General features: G+C 44.6%; 1 protein-coding gene across 1 annotated transcript in view; it reads right to left on the reverse strand.

The window, feature by feature from the left end:
- LOC124605941 (solute carrier family 22 member 7-like) overlaps positions 1-23,115 on the reverse strand; it is a 194,982-nt gene that overhangs the window by 41,547 nt on the left and 130,320 nt on the right. The window contains exons 6-7 of the mRNA XM_047137900.1: positions 12,694-12,796; positions 4,635-4,856 (exon numbers count right to left, since the gene is read on the reverse strand). Coding sequence (XP_046993856.1) covers positions 4,635-4,856; positions 12,694-12,796 — 325 coding nt within the window. The remainder of the gene's footprint in view (positions 1-4,634; positions 4,857-12,693; positions 12,797-23,115) is intronic.

Consider the following 23,115-nt stretch of genomic DNA (forward strand, 5'->3'; position numbering starts at 1 on the left):
TTTCCAGGTTTTGCCTCTGCGTTTGGTAAGGTAACTTGATCTCTTGAATCGCTGCATGGACACATCTAGGCAATGATTCATTATGAGGTTGTTGGAAGTGTGAGCTGATTAACTTATTCGTTAAGATCCTATTGCTTTTAGCCTAATTTATTGATGTGTTTCACTGCAGGTGACCTCATGGTATTGTAACCCACGAAAGAGGTCGTGACAGAAGAAATGTGTTCCATTTCATTTGTGTAAGTTTTCGTTGATGGTTAATATTGCGATACATTGCGTATCAGAATGAATTACATCTTTTATTCTAACATTGGCAGCTCAAAGAGGTAATTCACATTTGTGGCAAAGAACACAGCTAATGTGGCTTTATGAAAGTAACGATAACATTACGAAGAACTATATGTTAAACACTCACGCTTCACATGATCTAAGGAAAAAGACTGGATGAGAGATACACGCGAACGACTCGTGGCAGTGATGTTCAGTCGTTGTCACATTCAATACTGGGAAATAATAAAGAGTGACCAGTAAAGCAATCGAATTGAGCAAGTACGCTTGTCGAGAGTTACAATTTTACCTCGGCAAGTGCTGCGGTCTTATGACTATAGCTGTGACTGACCTCGTATGGGGATTATGGATTTGTAAGTTAACTTCTCTAGAAAAGTTCCCAATTTGGTACCGCTGTGTCGACCGGACAAGACACAGCCAGGGCAGAAGCACCACAGGCGGAAAGAGCGAGCAGGTGCCAGCGCCATAGAGACTCGCCACTTGCACAAATTCGACCAGCGCCACGGGCGGCGCTTAGGACGAAGACATCGACTTCGCCTCGGCCAATTTCCGGCCGAGTACAATCCGCCAGTGACCAGACGACAACGGACAGAATCCTATTCGGAAGGCAGAAGAGCAGCTCTCGCCGACTGTGTTACAGATCATCTTCTAGGGCTGGCTTAGACACGGAACGTCGTATAGTGAATGAACTCTTAAGAAGTGAAGAGACAGTTGCCGTAAATTGCATTAACTGTGTACTGTGAAGTTTACCCACGATTATTTTCACTTAGTCTTTGAGGGCCTTTTTTGTCTTATATTATATGCAGTGTTCCAGACTTAATCATTCAATAAGTCACAAAGATAAGTAAACCTTTTAACTCATTTGTATGACTTTGCTACTAATTTGTTGGAGTATTGTGGAACCTTCGTTCTCCTACCCTGTTACGTGACCTTGAGGCATAGCTGCATTACAGTGGCAGGGAGAAATTATCTTAGCGGTGTACTGCGCCCCAAGCCGTTTCACGAACCCACAAAGTCACCCTCCACAGCAGTAGCGACGAGGCTTTACAAAACTGGCGACGAGGGTTTACAAAAGATACCTCCCATCGCACCCAACGGTTTATTTGCATCATTAGAAACGAAGCAGTGTGGAAGAATCTCTGGCTTCAGCCACGTAAGTTAACTGTGTCTGAGTGGAGAAACAAAATGTATAAACTGGTGTCCTACACTGACGTACCAAACAACTGTGCCCAACAAAACACATCAGAATTCCGTCATTTTAATGAAATACCTGTCTAGAATAACTGATGACCGATATTAATATTGCTGCTCTTGTGCTCGAACTTAATCGAGAAGGCGCACTTACTTACTTTAACTGAACTTCATGAGCTTGTAGGTTTTACACTACTGGCCATTAAAATTGCTACACCAAGAAGAAATGCAGATGATAAACGGGTATTTGTTGGACAAATATATTATACTAGAACTGACATGTGACTACATTTTCACGCAATTCGGGTGCATAGATCCTGAGAAATCAGTACCCAGAAAAACTACGTCTGGCCGTAACACCGGCCTTGATACGCCTCGGCATTGAGTCAAACAGAGCTTGGATGGCGTGTACAGGTACAGCTGCCCATGCTGCTTCAACACGATACCACAGTTCATCAAGAGTAATGACTGGCGTATTGTGACGAGCCAGACGTTTTCAATTGGTGAGAAATCTGGGGAATGTGCTGGCCAGGGCAGTAGTCGAACATTTCCCGTATCCAGGAAGGCCCGCACATGACCTGCAACATGCGGTCGTGCATTATTCTGCTGAAATTTAGGGTTTTGCATGGCCCGAATGAAGGGTAGAGCCACGTCAGAGTATCATCTTCCCGTCGGTTAAATTTCGCGTCTGTAGCGCGTCATATTCGTGGTGTAGTAACGTTAATGGCCAGTAGTGTAAATGAAAAATGTTACTGCACGTCACTCGGGGCAGTGCTGCTACAAAATGGCGCACGATAGACGTATGGGAAACAATCGGCAACTAAACTGAAAAGTTCATGGAAAGATAAACCGTTTGGAAAACAGAAACTGAGCTTAAAGAAATGACCACTACCATGTATGTGACTGCTGAACTTTATTTACTCGAGAGCACAGAGTCAATGAAAACAGTAGAAATAAATCAGCAAACATAAAATGTTCAAGGTAGAGCTGCTAATCTTCGCCAAACTTCTAGCAATGCAATTAAGCCGAAAGACGGAATGTTAAACACGAATAATGTATAACTTTTACAAGAGCTTTCCGATCCGAATTCACGTCTGAAATTGCGACAACACGCGTCAATGATAGCCTTCATCGTTGCTAGGTAACAACAATTACTCAGGTTTTTATACTCTGCTTGTTGGTTCTTTTTCTTCCTACCGCTCTAAACATACAAAGTCATTCACTGGGTCAATGACTTTATTGCTGCTATTACTCTTTTATTCTTCGTATTTACTTCAGAACTTTTTTAGTTTTATTACGGTTTGAAACCTACTTTCAAATTCAATTTCCTTCATTCTTTGTTACCCCTACAGATGCCCCCTTCAGATGTCGTTTCATACAACTCGAAGTTCTACATTTTTTTTCAGAAACCATGCGCGAGATTTTCCTGTTCTCTCGCTTGCTACGTGCTACGTGTGAGGCCTACAGAAAGAATTGAACAAGTCCTATTTGTAGGAAATTTAATGTAGATAAATTTTGTACCAGGATACATTTTCGTTGGAGGCAGTAGTTTTCGAGTTGTTCAAGTGAAACGCACGAAAGAGACCTTGAAACGCACCTCCATTCCCACATTCCGTCCCCAACGTTCAGGATTTCTAGTATGTTGTGCATGGCACTCCCTCTAACTACTGTACAAAAATATGCGACTGCAGGAATTATTTGCCAAATTTTACCTTCTTTGGTCTTCACTGATTGGCCTTATCACGTCACCGTCTTAGTCGAGCACATTGTAAAACTGGCGTTTGTCTAAATTTTACCCAACACTTTTGTGAATTTTCATTGCATAAACTAAACAATTACATCACTGTCAGGGTTAAGTTTACGTCTGCTCTCCCCGCCCTCCAGGGTTTCATGCCCTAAATCTACATCTACTACATCTACATTTATACTCCGCAAGCCACTCAACGGTGTGTGACGGAGGGCTCTTTACGTGCCACTGTCATTACCTCCCTTTCCTGTTCCAGTCGCGTATGGTTCGCGGGAAGAACAACTGCCGGAAAGCCTATCTAATTTTACATTCGTGATCTCCTCGGGAGGTATACGTAGGGGGAAGCGATATATTCGATACCTCATCCAGAAACGCACCCCCTCGAAACCTGGACAACAAGCTACACCGCGACGCAGAGCGCCTCTCTTCCAGAGTCTGCCACTTGAGGTTGCTAAACACCTCCGTAACGCTATTACGCTTACCAAATAATCCTGTGACGAAACGCGCCGCTCTTCTTTGGATCTTCTCTATCTCTTCTGTCAACCCGATCTGGTACGGATCCCACACTGATGAGCAATACTCAAGTATAGGTCGAACGAGTGTTTTGTAAGCCACCTATTTTGTTGATGGACTACATTTTCTAAGGAATCTCCCAATGAATCTCAACCTGGCACTCGCCTTACCAACAAGTAATTTTATACGATCATTCCACTTCAAATCGTTCCGTATGCATACTACGAAATATTTTACAGAAGTAACTGCTACCAGTGTTTGTTCCGCTATTATATAATAATCCAATAAAGGATCCTTGTTTCTATGTATTCGCAATACATTACATTTGTCTATGTTATGTGTCAGTTGCCACTCTCCGCACCAAGTGACTATCCGCTGCAGATCTTCCTGCATCTCGCTGCAATTTTCTAATGGTGCAACTTCTCTGTATACTACAGCATCATCCGCGAAAAGCCGCATGGAAATTCCGACACTATCTACCAGATCCTCTTGAAATAATATTTCCACATATAATGCCACACTTTTACTTGTTGTGATAGATTCGCAGGTGGTGGTACGCTGCTTGGTTCCAACGTTGTAGGTAACTGTCTAAAAATGGTTCCAGTTATCTCCATTATAAGTGAATACCACGTGTCACAGGAAGATGGACTTGTGATGTAGCTTCGTACTCTGGAAACATAATCCACCATTGTGTATAGGAGAGGAAGTTAAAAACGTGGCACCTCCAGGTAGTGTGGCCCGTGATTGGTTGGATAGTTCTTATGATACACTTCAGTTAAGGAGGAATCGCAGCTTTGGGATGTAGTTTTGACAATGTGTACCAGTTGACACGAAAGCAGTAGATTTCATTTCCTTGTGTTTATGAAAACGTGTTAGTTTTACAGCAACTCTTGCTCACCTGGCTATGGCGAGCAGGAGGGTGTTCTTGAAGAGGTTCCAGCTGGAGAAGATGGCCAGGTAGCCGACGCGATCCCGCTTGGCCTTGGCCACGCGGTGCAGCACCTGCAGGGTGAACGGCGGCAGGCTGGAGCCGTTGGTGGCCGCGATCCGTCGCAGAACGGTCAGCGCCTCCTCCTCGCGCCCCCTGCACGTCAGCCAGCGCGGCGACTCGGGGAACCACCTGCAGGAAACCACCTGTCTCGCAATATTTTACGTTATAAACAGAGTAGGAAGACTCGTAGGATTGAAGTTCACGTTTTGCCGGAATCTTTTTCATTTGTGAAGGAGTACTTTGTTAGTGCAAATAGTTAGAGTTGGTGTTATCCTGAGACATTTCTGCAGTGTACTGTGTTGTCCAATCCCATATCAAGAAAGAATCTTTTAGTATGTATAATTATGTTCCTGTATAAACTCCTGTCTGGCGAGAGATGGGGGTTGCACCCCTCTACCATCCTCCACACCTACAAATCCTTTATCCGTCCCATCCTCTGTTACGCTAGATCCGCCTGGATATCCACCCCCCCCCCCCCCCGCCCCCCAAATTCTATAAGTCCCTCCAGATCCATGAGCGCCACGCACTCCGCCTCGCCTTCCGTATACGCCTCCCGTCCCCCACACGGATGCCGGCCAGTGTGGCCGTGCAGTTCTAGGCGCTTCAGTCTGGAACTGCGTGACTGCTATGGTCGCAAGTTCGAATCCTGCCTCGGGCATGGATGTGTGTGATGTCCTTAGGTTAGTTAGGTTTAAGTAGTTCTAAGTTCTTGGGGACTGATGACCACAGATGTTAAGTCCCATAGTGCTCAGAGCCATTTTTCCTACAGAGTAAATTTCTAGTCTCCAGAAAAGTCATTATACTCCAACATAATACATGTTCCAAAACTCTACAACTGATCGACGTTAGAGATATACGTCTATAGTTCTTTACATCTGTTCGGCGTCCCTTCTTGAAAACGGGGATGACCTGTGCTCTTTTCCAATCCTTTGGAACGCTACGCTCTTCTAGAGCGGTCGCCTGGTTCCAGACTGAAGCGCGGTACTTCTTCCGTAAACATGGAATGTGTCTTGCTTAAACTTGGATCAATAGCTGTTGGACTGTATTGCGATACTCGGCTTCATTCCAGGATTCTTCACTGCTTTTGCTGCGAGATGCCAGTGTCACGTATCCTCCATTAATGACATAAGCATCTTCGCGCTCTCCCCATTTGCATCCATATCTGATATTTCTCATGACCAAACAGGCTCTCCCTTGTTGAGAGAAAAAAAAAAAAAAGAACCCTCTGAACACTACGCAACTTGACATCTGTGGTCATCAGTCCCCTAGAACTTAGAACTACTTAAACCTAACTAATCTAAGGACATCACACGCATCCATGCCCGAGGCCGGATTAGAGCCTGCGACCGTAGCGGTCACGCGGTTCCTTACTGAAGCGCCTAGAACCGCACGGCCACACCGGCATAGAACCGCTGTTTTCCTCTAAATAGATAAATGGTTTAGTGGCCAGTGTAGGCAGCAAACTGCGGTGCTTTGCTAGTGATCCTGCTGTGTACAGGAATGTGTCCAAGCTGAGTTGCTGTAGGAGGAGAGGAGATGAGTTTCACAAGATTTCTGGTTGGTATAATGAAGGACAGCTATCTCTAAATACAGGTGTAGTTAAGATGAGTAGGAAAAACAATCCCGTAATGTTAGAATATAGTATTAGTAGCGTGCAGCTTAACAAAATCACGTCGTTTAAATTCAGGGGCGTAACGTTGCAAAGAGATATGAAATACTAGCTGACCCGGCGAACTCTGTTCCGCCTTAATCTCTGCTCTGATCACGACTTTGTAGTCATTATTTGGCATGCGCTCTAAAGCACCCCTGAACAGCCTGACCAACGCATGATGTTCATGAAGTAGTTGCTGCAAATCTTGAAGAGTTGCTCTTTTCATTGCTGCATTGATATCTTGACGTCGATCAAGTTGTTCTTCCAAGTTGCCCATGAAGTATATGTGTAAAAATTTATGCTGTGCATCTTCGAGAGGTAGCAATGATCCAATTCGATGGTGAATCTGTCCTTGTATCTACAAAATAAATTATTACTTATTTATAAACACATTTTTTAGAGTTAGCAAACATAATACGTACGAATAAGTATAGTAAGTTATTCTTCTACTATGTGCAAGTAAATAATAAATAAATAAATACCTTGAATGTCGGACTAAATCCTCGTTCTTCGATACTGTCTGCCCCAAATGAGGTCATTTGGAAACAACCATTGTATTTTTGGGTGTTTAAAAAAATGACGTGATTCGGGTGTTTCGCCAGAAAGCAATGAACGCAATGGCTCAGGTGGCGGAGTCAATAATGGCAGTTTCACTTTCCAACTAAGGCAGCACAATCCGTACGTTTCCCCGGAAAACTTCAATGCGCCACAATACTCGCAAACAACGTCCATCGGCCCAATGCAAACGCAAGGATGCAAGCAGTAATCAGTGCTGCAATCGTATCAAAACGCATAACGCAAATCGATTCAAATCATCACGTGATAAATCTCTTCTTGTGCGTCGAAAATTATCTACATGTTGATCTCTGTTGTTCGCTCGACGATTTCGCATTGCCAACCGAGCCGTTTCACGGGCTGCCACACTTTGCTCTTGTGACTGATAAGCACGAAGTCGAGCCATACTAACGCGGCGCTCTTCACGGGCAATTTGTTGTTCTTCTTCAGTCCTTTCATTCGCAATGTTTTGTATCCTTCTTGCATTACGGCTTTGTCGAGAAATATTCGATCGTCTTGGTCGCGGTATTGTTAATGGTGATTCAAAGAAAATACAAATTATTTCTTTAAACTTTTAATTAATGATCTATACTAATACTTAACCACAGACGTTTAGCTGCCATTTCCGTTTTGTTATTCCATGTCAGTTGTCTTTTTGTTATACCCCGTTTTATGGTGACATTTAGCTGGCATTTGCGTTTTGTTACTCCATGAAAGATGTGTTTTTGTTATACCACGTTTTATAGCGGTCGAACGGGATAAAGGTATCCTATGACCGTCTACTGGTTCTAAGATACCTCTCCACCAATTTTCAGCCAAATCGGTCCAGACGTTCTTGAGTTATATATAGTGTAACTAACACGACTTTCTTTTATGTATATAGGTAACGTCTATGTAGCGATTGTGATAGTGAAGCCGAATGGTGAACTTGAGTTTACTGGGAGAATTTTGAGAAAGTGTAGCTCATTTGTAAATGAGTTCGCATACAGAATAATAATCAATCTCTTACTCAGTACTGCTGGAATGTTTGGATTCCGCACGAGGTTGGATTAAAGAAAGACATTGAAACAGTTCAGAGGCGGGTTGCTAGATTTCTTATCGATAGCTTCAAACACAACACAGGTATTATGGACATGCTTCAGGAATGCAAGTGGAAATCTCTGGAGGGAAGGCGACGATCTTTTCAAGGAACACTACTGAGAAAATTTAGAGACCTGGCAATTGAAGCTGACTGCAGAACGATTGTGCTGTCGCTAACATACATCTCATGTTAGAAGCACAGAGGTAAGATATGAGAAATTGGTGCTCATATGGAGACATATAGGTCATTTTTCCGTCGTTCTGTTTGCCAGTGGAACAGGAAAGGCAATGACTATTACCGCAATAGGGTACCACCTACCACGCACCGTATGATGGTCTGTGGAGTCTGTACAATATGTAGATGTAATCCAAATTGGTGTCCTTCATTGGCGTCTGCTCAGTATCTTGTTTATTTCTTAGGCAGTTATACAGCTGGTGTCTGTGTGTGTGTCCCGATCAGTCAGGTGCAGGCAGATTGGTGTGTTGGTCGGAGTCCTCAAACACACTGGGTCAAGTCCAGCCACAGATTGGGATGGAGCTGAAGGCTGCCGCCGAAAATCGCTACCGATGGTGGAGCTGTGCGGAGATTGAGGAAATTTAGTATGCAGTACCGCGGTCGTCACTGCGCACTGCTGGCGGACGATGCTGGAGTCTCTTCTGGAGCATGCTGGAGACTGGCACATGCACAGAGGGATGGGCATGTCGCTGTAGTCCTCTGGCGTTTTTGGAGTGGGACGTGCTGCTGTTCTCATACTGAGGAGCGTGTATGAGGAGAGTTGTGATTTTCGAATGTGTCTGGCTGCTTGGAGGACATGTGGGGTACGGTAACCTGCTGGCTGCGTATGTGTTATGTAATGGCAGGTTGCCAGGCGAGTGCTTACACAGCTTCTCCACCTTTATTGAGATGGTGAAGCCAGCTAGCCAGAGGCAAGAAGGAGAAAAACAGTGAAACAGTGAAACTTCCAAGAATGGAGACCAGGAGGTGTAAGGAAGTCCGCAAGGTCATAAGACACGACCGCAATGGGAGCACAATGGGGGGCGAGGGGTGGCAGGGGGGGCGGGGGAGGGGTCGATGACTAGACAGAGGCGGCACCAGGCAGGGCCGCACATTAGGCGCAATGTGTGCCTTGGAGCCATCTGTCAGAGCAGAAGGTAAATGTGTGAGTTGGGAATGACCCACACACAGAAAACAAGTGGCCCAGGAAGGTGTGGAGGAATCAAGGATAGGGGAGGGGGGGAGGGTAAGCAGCAGGCAGAAAGAAAGGCAGAATGATGAAAAATGTGGGAGGAGGTCAAATGCTTATGTTAGCACTGTTCGAGAATAGCAGAGTGTTGTCACCATAAGACGGAGAGAGGATGGCAATGGAATGGGAGGATGCTAAGGGCACAAAAATTGAAGGAGAAAGTCTGGAGGAGATGGGAGCATCGAACGGGCTGGCAGTGGGCCACACTGTATACGTATATGTATACCTTATACAAACCCTGTAAACTGACTCGTTTCAATAAAAGAAACGTTAAAAATGTTACTAACTACCTACATAGTCCTTCTCAGTACGAAACTGAAAGAGAATGAGAACAGTGTTCATTGTTGCCAGATTTTGTCCTCCCCCTCCCCACTCCCTCTCATCCTTCACCTTCCACTCACATACTCACTGCCCCTCCACCTTACCCACCCCCTCAGTTTCACCTCCCCACTCCCCTCACCTCACCCTTCCCCCACTGCTCCATTCCCCTACTTCTACTCCCACAACCATGCCCCCCTCCCCCACCCCTTCAATCCCTCTAACCCTATGACATCATTGATAATGTCATGGATAGTTACCAGATTGCAGCCACGCCTCTGATATTGACTGATTGCCCTATTGCAAAGTGATGGTAAACTGAAGAATGGTAGGAAATTCAAACAGTGTTAGTGTGCTACAGGGTTTTACCCCAGCCAATGATACAACTGTGGAAGTTGGGGTATTATACTAAGTATAAATTGGCCTGAAATTTTAAAAAATGCGGTGGGACATTAATCCGTTAGTGTGAAATTCAAGGGCTGTCTGTGGGACGAGAACCCAATGTGACGATCCGAGGTAGTGACCTGGATATATTAGGACACTCTCTACGATGCCCCAATCAAAGATGGTGACCAGGGGACACTAGGACGTTCACTATGACGTCATAATCTAAGAAGGAAATCCAAGATGGTGAACAGGGGATCTGAGAACAAATCCAAGATGATTTGTCTAGGGAAAGGAGGACAGCCTTTGCGGTTGGAAGATCACTTGTTCCAAGTTTAAAATGGTGCAGGAATTCACAAAATCATCGGTTTTCCCCATTCTTTACAATTCACTTGTGCTATTATTAAACAATTCTACCAACCCCCTCCATTCCCAACGTTGCAACTCGTAAGTTTGAAACCCAAGAGCTGACCTGTTCTATCTTTAAAACTGAATAGCCCATATTTGGTTGTGAAACACTTGTCACCATCATATGTAGTGATACAGTTGTTCATTTGCACCTTTATTATTGAATGATAGAACACAAAGTAGAGAGTTCCTTCGACACTCAGAAATTTCACCACTAGGGCATAGACGGCGTAAAGCCAAATGCTGTTAGTGCCACACCAAGCTGGGTGCAGCTACGCTACCCTCTCTCCACACTTTTAGTTTCCAGTAAGTCCAACATTGGCACCTGTCATCGTGCCACCAGCATTGTCTAGTGCACATGATACAAGGAGCAGATACGAAGTCAGCAATTTTAAATTCATTTCAGACACAGAGTTACCACTATCACTAACGTCTGCACCACTCAAGCCTTGGTATAGTGCAGCTATCAAAGTGGTGTTATTCTCAGTATCTTTTCAGCTGACTCCTAAACCTCCAGATGTAAGACACTGAGGTCCGTACCAAACGTCGTATGTCGATAGAGTATCAACGAAAACACCGATTATTTCGTGCTGTGTGCTGTAATCCAGTAGAAAATGTGTAAATGGTAATTAAAAGTAACACCAGAACTCCAGAGTATAGGCAAACAGCATCTGTAAGGTCCTAATGTGAAGATCTCTGGTTATCAATATGGTAGCTCAGCGTGTTCGGTCAGAGAGTTAGCTGCCTTGTGTAATAAAATAAAAATGAGTGACTGGATCGAAGATGATCCTGAACAGGCGTCATGGGACGTGCGCCCCAACCAGAAACAACGACCAATAACGAACAAAAAGTGATCAAGAAAGAAGGCAGGTGAGCTGGTAGAGTATCAGGTCGTTGTACTAAGGGTCACGAGGTCGAAACCCACTGATGGCGAATTCTTTTTTTAAAGACTACGCGTGAAATTTTAGTACGTGAGAACATTTTTCTGCCTTGTGAAAGGACGTTTCATAGTTCGTAGTAATGTTGTTTTGGCAGTCTGCCTTCGCTACATTAATTGAAAGTAGCAGTCCAATAGAGTACATTGTGTAGATAGGTGTGGTGTTATCTATACAAATGTACGCTACAGGTTTACTACTTTCAATTAATGAAGCGAAAGCATACTGCCAAAAGAATATAACTACAAACTCCGAAACGTCCTTTTACGTGGCAGAAAAATGTTCTCCCATATAACAATTTCACGCGTAATGTGTTAAATAAAATTACGATTAGTGCGTCTGGAACTCGGTATCTTTAGCGCAACAATCTGACGCGCTACCAAGTCACCTACCAGAGAGTACGTCAGAGATATGGTTTGCCTAGACTCTGTTGTATTGGCGTTACTTTTAATAACAGTTTACGCATCTTCTACTGGACGACAGCACACAGTACGAACTAAATCGGTGTTTTGGTTGACAATGTATCGTCACACATCTGAGTGTCTGACATATGTAAATTTGGGTGTGAGTGCAAGTGACAGTAAACACATTGTTGTAGGTATGTCCGCAGACCATGAGTTCAGTGTTGTGCTAATTTTTGAAAATCCACAATTTAATGATATGAAGTTAGTGCTTTGAGACCATGAATGGTACCAATCACGTCAGAATTCAGCGCAAATAACTGCAATGCTCAATGATGAACGATCGATGTTCAAATGGCTACATTGTTACTGGATTGTCATACAAAATGTGTTGGAACTACCCAAGAACAGTGAAAATATACAACAACGATAATACCACATAGTCCATTCACTAAAATGAATCTACAGTCACGAACATGATGTGTGCTAGCTCAGCCATCCAGTGTGCAGTGTATGATCGTCTTGGGAACTGGGAATATTTTTTGGAAATGTATGGTATGGGTTTACAAATATGACAATTCAGAAAATTTCAATGGAGGCCTTTGAAACTAATTTCGATGTATGCAGCTGCATTAGCAACATCATTACCTGGCATTGCAAGAGAAGTGTGTGCATTTATATATATATATGGTATTTGTATACTTTTAATTGTTAGCTCAAATTTAAAAAGAGAAAACACCATCTTTCTAAACTGTGTTTCATATCATAAAAACTTCAAATTATTGAATAAATTCTCCAGTTGATATAACAAAATTATATTTGACATCCAGAGTGATTTACATATCCAGTAAGAGACGCCCATGTAACATTAACGTATAGGCAGGAGCATGTAGTAGAAGTGCTATGTAAGTACAAACGAATACTTGTCCATGTACAGCATACATCTATACCTGGTAGACAAGTTCTTGATGTAAGGAGCCGTGAATTTACAGTCCAGGTATTGCTGTATCAAAGAGACATAGAACATTTTTACATGATATAAGTCTTGATAGTTCAGCTGTTGCAATGCAATAGAGTAATGGAGCATTGGCAGCTGTAACAAAATACCTCATGTTACACTAAAATTATTAAAAACTGTCCCATTTTACAGAAAAAGCTGTAACAAATTGGCTTTCATTATTTATAAATGTTGTACAGCTTTACATAGTGAACTCTCAAAACTAAGTACCTCAGACAGGTGTAGAAGTAAAAGACTACACAGAACCCACAGAGTGACTTTACAGTCCAAGTCGTCACTACGTCGAAAGGACTTAATACATCTTAAATGAGATAAAACTTATATAACAACTCAACTGATGCAGTGTCATAAAGAGAGAGACGGTTAACATTTCAAGCGTTTTGCAGCTGTTGTTGGACTTAGTAGTTCATTATTAGAAGTATGAAACATACAAAATGTCTGTGTGAGAGAGATCACGATCAAGAAAACTTTCTGCAGCTACAGTGGAATCGTTCTTTGACTTCATAAACTACATTTCTTACTGGAAAATACTATGCATTATATTTTATGTGCCAAATTTGACTCATATCAATGCCATCAGCAACCTTTTCATTTTGTGCCACACAGTATCGATGATGTAACGTACAGAAATGTGCTATTAAGCAATGATTACCATTTCTCAAAAAGAGGCAATAAATATCATTGATAACGTGTGGTGGCCAGCATCTTCTGAGCAGTGATGCTTCACTCATGGCTCTGTTCTGAGTAGACATAGGGGCAGCCAGTTGTGGGCTGTCCACCTGCATCTCATCAAGAGGCGATTCTCACTGGAGAATCCCGTTTCAGGTACGTGAGCAGAGTTATTCCGCCTGTAAATGGCTTATGCACCTAGTTTATTGATTTCCACTCTTGTAAAAATGTCATTCTTTTTTAATCACGTACACCGCTCAGACACAACATAATGACCACCTACCTAGTAGCCGGTCATTGGTGTGAGTTTACACCCCATCAACACACACAGGCCACCTAATTCTCTTAACTCCGTGGAGGTGCGCGATGACCTCTGATGACACATTCAATCACATCCCAGACGTGTTTGATCGGGTTTGGATCTGACGAGTTGGGGGCCAGCACACCAATTGCAACTCGCCACTGTGTACCTCGAACCACCCCATCACACTCCTGAGCTCGTGACACGGCCCATTCCCTTGCTGAAAAATGTCACTGCCATCCGGAAACATGTTCGTTATGAAGCGATGTAGGTGGTCTGCAATCAGTGTGTGATACTCCCTTGTCCGCAATGGTGCTTTGCACGAGCACCACTGGACCCATGGATTTAAACGTGAACGTTCCCCAGAGCATAATGGAGTCACTGCCAGCTTGTCTCTGTCCAGCAGTACAGGTGTCAAGGAGCTGTTCCCCTGGAAGACTACAGATTCGCGCCCTCCCATCGGCATGATGATGGGGTTTCATCAGACCATGCAACGCCCTGCCACTGCGCCAACGTTCAGTGCCACTGGTTGCGTGCCAATTTCAATAGTAGTTCCCAATGGTGTGGTGTTTACATTGGCATATGCACGGGCCATTGGCTGCGAAGGCCCATCGTTAGATGTGTTCAGACACTCTTGTACCCTGCCCAGGAGTTAAAATCTGATGTTAGTTCCGCTACAGATCGCCGCCTTTCCTGTTTTTCAAGTCTTCCCAGCCTGTGATATCCAACGTCGATAATGAGGGATGGCCGCCCAACCTCACGCTGTCTGGTTGGCTTCACCACTTGTCGAAGACACTCATCGCAGTACTCCTTGAACATCTGAAAAGTCGTGCAGTTTCCGAAATGCTCGTGCCGAGTCTCTGGGACATCACATTCACCCTTCGGTCAAAATCAGATGTATTGCGCTCCTTCCCCATTCTACACGTGGACAGAACGCTGATCGATACTATGTGCACCGTGTTTGTGTCTGACTAACAGTCATTCCTCCTCAGGCGATGTTCCTATCGCCTGGACGTGTTTATATCAATAGTAGGTCGGTAGTCATAATGTTCTGACCGATCAGTGTGTATTTGCCATGCTGTTGAGGGCTACAACTCGACTTGTAAATAAGAAAAAGTGTGTTTCATTCTCCATTTTCGTTTGTAAGTGGCTGCAGCACATAGGAAAGACGAATTTATAGAATAACAAGCAATTACCATAATTTTCATCATAGCTTTCATCAACCCCATATATAATTTTTTATGGATTTAAAGAACCTGCTCTTTCCACGGTTTCTCACCCACTGCACCAGGATGCCAGATGCGCATCTCCCTTTTTCATAGATTGCCCGGCGCGCCGAATGGAATCGGGGTTTGAGGCGCCATGTCACGGATTGCGCAGTCCCTCCCGCCAGAGGTTCAAGTCCTCCCTCGGGCATGGGTGTCTGTGTTGTTCTTAGTATAAGTTAGTGTAAGTTAGTTTAAGTAGTGTGAAACCCTAGGGACCGACGACCTTAGCAGCTTGGTCCCTTAGGAATTCACACACACACACACAAAACACACACACACAGATTGCCACTGCAGAATTTACGTGTGGGTTATTGTTCATTTTTAAACTGGGAAGAATTTTCAGTTTCCCTGACAGTTTCAATGCGCGGTAACGCACAAGTGTGCTTCTCGCATTTAAAATTCTCTGCTCCTCCTACCATTTTATGACACATGGGCTGCGACTGCAGAGCCATTACAAACAGTATCACAACATGTTAGGCATTTCAATTGGCAGTACGAAATTCAAATGGCTCTGAGCATTATGGGACGTAACATCTGAGGTCATCAGTCACCTAGAACTTCGAACTACTTAAACCTAACTAACCTAAGGACATCACACATATCCATGCCCGAGGCAGGGTTCGAACCTGCGGCCGTAGCGGTCGCGCGGTTCCAGACTGAAGCGCCTTGAACCGCTAGGCCACACCGGCCGGCAACTGGCAGTACGCAATGTACAGTATTTCCAGTGCGACCAGATGGCTTTTGCTAGGGGCAGTGGCAGGATAACTCTTGCGTTGGTCCAACCCAGGCTGACAAGGCACTCAAGATTCATGGTACATGGCTATATGCAGCTTACGGCCTGGTGGCGAACTTTGCAAGTATGGCAGAGGGCCCTCCCCGGTGCTGTATTCGCTCAAATAACATAGGTGCAAGTGAATACATATCCCACTGGACATTACGAGGGGCGTTTGAAAAGTGCGCGCAAAAATAAAAACTACTTCGTGTTTGGGGTAAACCTTTTTTATTTTTCGACATAGTCTCCTTTTAGACTTATACACTTCGTGCAACGCTGTTCTAATTTGTTGATCCCTTCCAAATAATAGGAATCGTCCAAGTCTGCAAAATAGCTATTAGTTGCTGCAATCACCTCCTCGTTTGAATAAAATCTTGGTCCCGCCAGCCAGTTCTTCAAATTGGGGAACAGATAGTAGTCCGAGGGAGAATAGGGGGATGTGAAACGAGTTGGAATCCTATTTCCATTAATTTTGCGACCACAGCTACTGAGGTGTGTGCTGATGCATTGTGGTGATGGAAAATGACTTTTTTGCAGTCCAATCGCCAGCGCTTTTCTAGCAGCTCGGTTTCCAAACGGTCCAATAACGATGAATAATATGCACCAGTAGCTCTTTTACTCTTTTCTAGATATTCGATGAGGATTAACCCTTGCGAATCCCAAAAGACAGTCACCTTAACCTTTCCGACCGAAGGAATGGTCTTCGCTTTTTTTGGTGCAGATTCTCCCTTGGTAACCCATTTTTTAGAATGTTGTTTGGTCTCAGGAGTATAGTAATGTATCGATGTTTCATTCACGGAGACGAAACGACGCTTAAAGTCCTGTGGATTCTTCCTGAACAGCTGCAAACCATCCTTGCAACACTTCACACGACTCCGTTTATGATCAAGCGTGAGCAATGGCGGAACCCATCTTGCGGATGGCTTTCTCATCTCCAAATGTTTATGCAAAATATTGTGTACCTGTTCATTCGAGATGCCCACAGCATTAGCACTATCACGCACCTTAACTCTTCTACATCTACATCTACATCTACATTTATACTCCGCAAGCCACCCAACGGTGTGTGGCGGAGGGCACTTTACGTGCCACTGTCATTGCCCCTTTCCTGTTCCAGTCGCGTATGGTTCGCGGGAAGAACGACTGTCTGAAAGCCTCCGTGCGCGCTCTAATCTCTCTAATTTTATATTCGTGATCTCCTCGGGAGGTATAAGTAGGGGGAAGCAATATATTCGATACCTCATCCAGAAACGCACCCTCTCGAAACCTGGAGAGCAAGCTACACCGCGATGCTGAGCGCCTCTCTTGCAGAGTCTGCCACTTGAGTTTATTAAACATCTCCGTAACGCTATCACGGTTACCAAATAACCCTGTGACGAAACGCGCCATCTTTTTTGGATCTTCTCTATCTCCTCCGTCAACCCGATCTGGTACGGATCCCACACTGATGAGCAATACTCAAGTATAGGTCGAACGAGTGTTTTGTAAGCCACCTCCTTTGTTGGTGGACGTCATTTTCTAAGCACTCTCCCAATGAATCTCAACCTGGTACCCGCCTTACCAACAATTAATTTTATATGATCATTCCACTTCAAATCGTTCCGCACGCATGCTCCCAGATAGTTTACAGAAGTAACTGCTACCAGTGTTTGTTTCGCTATCATATAATCATACAATAAAGGATACTTCTTTCTATGTATTCGCAATACATTATATTTGTCTATGTTAAGGGACAGTTGCCACTCCCTGCACCAAGTGCCTATCCGCTGCAGATCTTCCTGCATTTCGCAACAATTTTCTAATGCTGCACCTTCTCTGTATACTACAGCATCATCCGCGAAAAGTCGCATATAACTTCCGACACTATCTACTAGGTCATTTAAATATATTGTGAAAAGCAGTGGTCCCATAACACTCCCCTGTGGCACGCCAAAGGTTACTTTAACGTTTGTAGACGTCTCTCCATTGATAACAACATGCCGTGTTCTGTTTGCTAAAAACACTTCAATCCAACCACACAGATGGTCTGATGTTCCGTATGCTCTTACTTTGTTTATCAGGCGACAGTGCAGAACTGTATCGAACGCCTTCCGGAAGTCAAGAAAAGTAGCATCTACCTGGGAGCCTGTATCTAATATTTTCTGGGTCTCATGAACAAATAAAGCGAGTTGAGTCTCGCACGATCGCTGTTTCCGGAATCCATGTTGATTCCTACATAGTAGATTTTGGGTTTCCAAAAACGACATGATACTCGAGCAAAAAACATGTTCTAAAATTCTACAACAGATCGACGTCAGAGATATAGGTCTATAGTTTTGCGCATCTGCTCGACGACCCTTCTTGAAGACTGGGACTACCTGTGCTCATTTCCAATCATTTGGAACCCTCCGTTCCTCTAGAGACTTGCAGTACACGGCTGTTAGAAGGGGGGCAAGTTCTTTCACGTAGTCTGTGTAGAATCGAATAGGTATCCCGTCAGGTCTAGTGGAATTTCCTCTGTTGAGTGATTCCAGTTGCTTTTCTATTCCTTGGACACTTATTTCGAAGTCAGCCATTTTTTCGTTTGTGCGAGGATTCAGAGAAGGAACTGCAGTGCGGTCTTCCTCTGTGAAACAGCTTTGGAAAAAGGTGTTTAGTGTTTCAGCTTTACGCGTGTCATCCTCTGTTTCAAGGCCATCATCATCCCGGAGTGTCTGGATACGCTGTTTCGAGCCACTTACTGATTTAACGTAAGTCCAGAACTTCCTAGGATTTTCTGTCAAGTCGGTACATAGAATTTTACTTTCGAATTCACTGAACGCTTCACGCATAGTCCACCTTACGCTAACTTTGACATCGTTTAGCTTCTGTTTGTCTGAGAGGTTTTGGCTGCGTTTAAACTTGGAGTGAAGCACTCTTTGCTTTCGCAGTGGTTTCCTAACTTTGTTGTTGTACCACGGTGGGTTTTTCCCGTCCCTCACAGTTTTACTCGGCACGTACCTGTCTAAAACGCATTTTACGATTGCCTTGAACTTTTTCCATAAACACTCAACATTGTCAGTGTCGGAACAGAAATTTTCGCCTTGATCTGTTAGGTAGTCTGAAATTTGCCTTCTATTACTCTTGCTAAACAGATAAACCTTCCTCCCTTTTTTTATATTCCTATTAACTTCCATATTCAGGGATGCTGCAAAGGCCTTATGATCACTGAGGACGACGGTTCAATCCCGTCTCCGGCCATCCCGATTTAGTTTTTCCGTGATTTCCCTAAATCGTTTCAGGCAAATGCCGGGATGGTTCCTTTGAAAGGGCACGGCCGATTTCCTTCCCAATCCTTCCCTAACCCGAGCTTGCGCTCCGTCTCTAATGACCTCGTTGTCTACGGGACGTTAAACACTAACCACCACCACCATGATCACTGATTCCCTGTTCTGCACATACAGATTCGAAAAGTTCGGGTCTGTTTGTTATAAGTAGGTCCAAGATGTTATCTCCACGAGTCGGTTCACTGTTTAATTGCTCGAGGTAATATTCAGATAGTGCACTCAGTATAATGTCACTCGATGCTCTGTCCCTACCACCCGTCCTAAACATCTGAGTTGTAAGTAGGCTGTTTAGGTTTTTTTATTGGTAACGCCACCTCTGTATGAAAATCACTGGCTGTGCTGTGTGCAGTCTGTGGCTGCTCTGCATTGTTGTAATACTCGCCATTGTAGTGTTGGGCAGCGGCAGCTGGATGTGAACAGCGCGTAGCGTTGCGCAGTTGGAGGTGAGCCGCCAGCAGTGGTGGATGTGGGGAGAGAGATGGCGGAGTTTTGAAATTTGTCATGAACTGCTATATTTATATACACTCCTGGAAATTGAAATAAGAACACCGTGAATTCATTGTCCCAGGAAGGGGAAACTTTATTGACACATTCCTGGGGTCAGATACATCACATGATCACACTGACAGAACCACAGGCACATAGACACAGGCAACAGAGCATGCACAATGTCGGCACTAGTACAGTGTAAATCCACCTTTCGCAGCAATGCAGGCTGCTATTCTCCCATGGAGACGATCGTAGAGATGCTGGATGTAGTCCTGTGGAACGGCTTGCCATGCCATTTCCACCTGGCGCCTCAGTTGGACCAGCGTTCGTGCTGGACGTGCAGACCGCGTGAGACGACGCTTCATCCAGTCCCAAACATGCTCAATGGGGGACAGATCCGGAGATCTTGCTGGCCAGCGTAGTTGACTTCCACCTTCTAGAGCACGTTGGGTGGCACGGGATACATGCGGACGTGCATTGTCCTGTTGGAACAGCAAGTTCCCTTGCCGGTCTAGGAATGGTAGAACGATGGGTTCGATGACGGTTTGGATGTACCGTGCACTATTCAGTGTCCCCTCGACGATCACCAGTGGTGTACGGCCAGTGTAGGAGATCGCTCCCCACACCATGATGCCGGGTGTTGGCCCCGTGTGCCTCGGTCGTATGCAGTTCTGATTGTGGCGCTCACCTGCACGGCGCCAAACACGCATACGACCATCATTGGCACCAAGGCAGAAGCGACTCTCATCGCTGAAGACGACACGTCTCCATTCGTCCCTCCATTCACGCCTGTCGCGACACCACTGGAGGCGGGCTGCACGATGTTGGGGCGTGAGCGGAAGACGGCCTAACGGTGTGCGGGACCGTAGCCCAGCTTCATGGAGACGGTTGCGAATGGTCCTCGCCGATACCCCAGGAGCAACAGTGTCCCTAATTTGCTGGGAAGTGGCGATGCGGTCCCCTACGGCACTGCGTAGGATCCTACGGTCTTGGCGTGCATCCGTGCGTCGCTGCGGTCCGGTCCCAGGTCGACGGGCACGTGCACCTTCCGCCGACCACTGGCGACAACATCGATGTACTGTGGAGACCTCACGCCCCACGTGTTGAGCAATTCGGCGGTACGTCCACCCGGCCTCCCGCATGCCCACTATACGCCCTCGCTCAAAGTCCGTCAACTGCACATACGGTTCACGTCCACGCTGTCGCGGCATGCTACCAGTGTTAAAGACTGCGATGGAGCTCCGTATGCCACGGCAAACTGGCTGACACTGACGGCGGCGGTGCACAAATGCTGCGCAGCTAGCGCCATTCGACGGCCAACACCGCGGTTCCTGGTGTGTCCGCTGTGCCGTGCGTGTAATCATTGCTTGTACAACCCTCTCACAGTGTCCGGAGCAAGTATGGTGGGTCTGACACACCGGTGTCAATGCGTTCTTTTTTCCATTTCCAGGAGTGTATGATGATATCAAGGTAAATACATTGTTTGTTCTCTATTAATATCTTTCATTTGCTAACTATCCCTATCAGTAGTTAGTGCCTTCCATAGTTTGAATCTTTTATTTAGCTGGCAGTAGTGGCGCTCGCTGTATTGCAGTAGCTTGAGCAGCGAAGATTTTTGTCGGGTAAGTGATTTGTGAAAGGTATAGTTTAATGTTAGTCAGGGCCATTCTTTTGTAGGGAATTTTGAAAGTCAGATTGCGTTGCGCTAACAAAATATTGTGTGTCAGTTTAAGCACATTCATGTATAATTGTTCAAAGGGGACGTTTCAGAGTGTCCCAGTCTATATCCGGTAAATTGAAATCTCCACCTAAGACTATAACATGCTGAGAAAATTTATGTGAAATGTATTCCAAATTTTCTCTCAGTTGTTCTGCCACTAATGCTGCTGAGTCGGGAGGTCGGTAAAAGGAGCCATTTATTAACCTAGCTCGGTTGTTGAGTGTAGCCTCCACCCATAATAATTCACAGGAACTATCCACTTCTACTTCACTACGGGATAAACTACTACTAACAGCGACGAACACTCCACCACCGGTTGAATGCAATCTATCCTTTCTAAACACCGTCTGTACCTTTGTAAAAATTTCGGCAGAATTTATCTCTTCTGTCATCCATCACCATATCCTGAATTTTATCAATGATTTCTGGAGTTGTAATTTCCACAGGGCGTCCAGAACGTTCAGCATAACTTGTGCCCATATGGGCAGTCTGAAAATTTTCAAACCACTTATAAACTGTTCTAATCGAATGTGCAGAGTCATCGTAATGTTTATCAAGCTTCTCTTTGGTCTCCTGAGGCGTTTTGCATGTCATAAAGTAATGTTTAATCAGCACATGAAATTGTTTTTTGTCCTTGTTTTGACAATCACTCGACTTCCTTGATTCACACTAATGCCAAACAAAAACAAGTGGACCAATACGGTTGAAACTTGGTGTGCGCTCTTTCCAAAGATGCTACCAACTGCTACCCTGAGTGGCCTGGCTGGTCTAGGCGCTACAGTCTGGAACCGCGTGACCGCTACAATCGCAAATTCGAATCCTGACCGGGGCATGGATGTGTGTGATGTCCTTAGGTTAGTTAGGTTTAAGTAGTTCTAAGTTGTAGGAGACTGATGACCTCAGAAGTTAAGTCCCATAGTGCTCAGAGCCATTTGAACCATTTGCTACTAACTAAACATGACCTCGATACGCGCCGGTGGTGCCATCTCTCGGACTTTGCACGAACTTTTCAAACGCCCCTTGCATAATGACAAGTATTTGACAACAATATGTGATACGTTCCGTCTTAAAGGTAGAACAAGTCAGCTCTTGAGATTCAAACGAAGGTTGACAATTATCGGAACTGCAATTTTGGAGGACTGGCGGAGGAATTGTTTAAGCATAGTACAAGCGTATCATGTGCAAGAGTGAACAGTACCATCATCAGAGTGGCAAAAACCGATGATTTATCGAATGTCCGGCCATTTTCAGATTAGATTAAGGGATCCTACAACCACCAGGTCGTCCTCATTTCCATATGTCCACCATCTTAGATGTAAGTGACATGGCGTCTATGTAGACTGTCCTCATATCTCCAGGTCACTATCTGGGGTCGCCGTCTTGGATTGTAATATCATACGTACTGTCCTCGTATCTGCAGACCGTCATCTTGGATCACAATCTTGTATTCTCAGGCCATACAGACTGCCCTTGTATCCTCAGTTCGTCAGCTTACATTGATTTCTTGGATTCTGACGTCATAGGGACGTTTTGGTTTAGAATGTTACGATATTGTGGCGAGGGGCTTTAAATTTCTATGAGCACTGTAAACATGTACCTCCAAACAAACATAATATTTACCATGTAACTTTGATTTACCATGGACTCTACCTCCGAAAATGACATATAAAATTCAAAATCCATCCCAACATATACATTTTGAACACATGTTAAAAACACTTTCGATAACATAGTGTATACTTTTCACTCAGGGAGAAACAACACTTGTACAAGAAAACCTGAAGGCACCCAATATGAGATGCCAGCCCAGAATCCATAAGACCGCCATTCCCATGAGGTGAATTGTAAATGATTGTGTACCTCCTACAAA

Source organism: Schistocerca americana, chromosome 3 (assembly GCF_021461395.2).
Source record: "Schistocerca americana isolate TAMUIC-IGC-003095 chromosome 3, iqSchAmer2.1, whole genome shotgun sequence".
Classification (NCBI taxonomy): domain Eukaryota; kingdom Metazoa; phylum Arthropoda; class Insecta; order Orthoptera; family Acrididae; genus Schistocerca; species Schistocerca americana.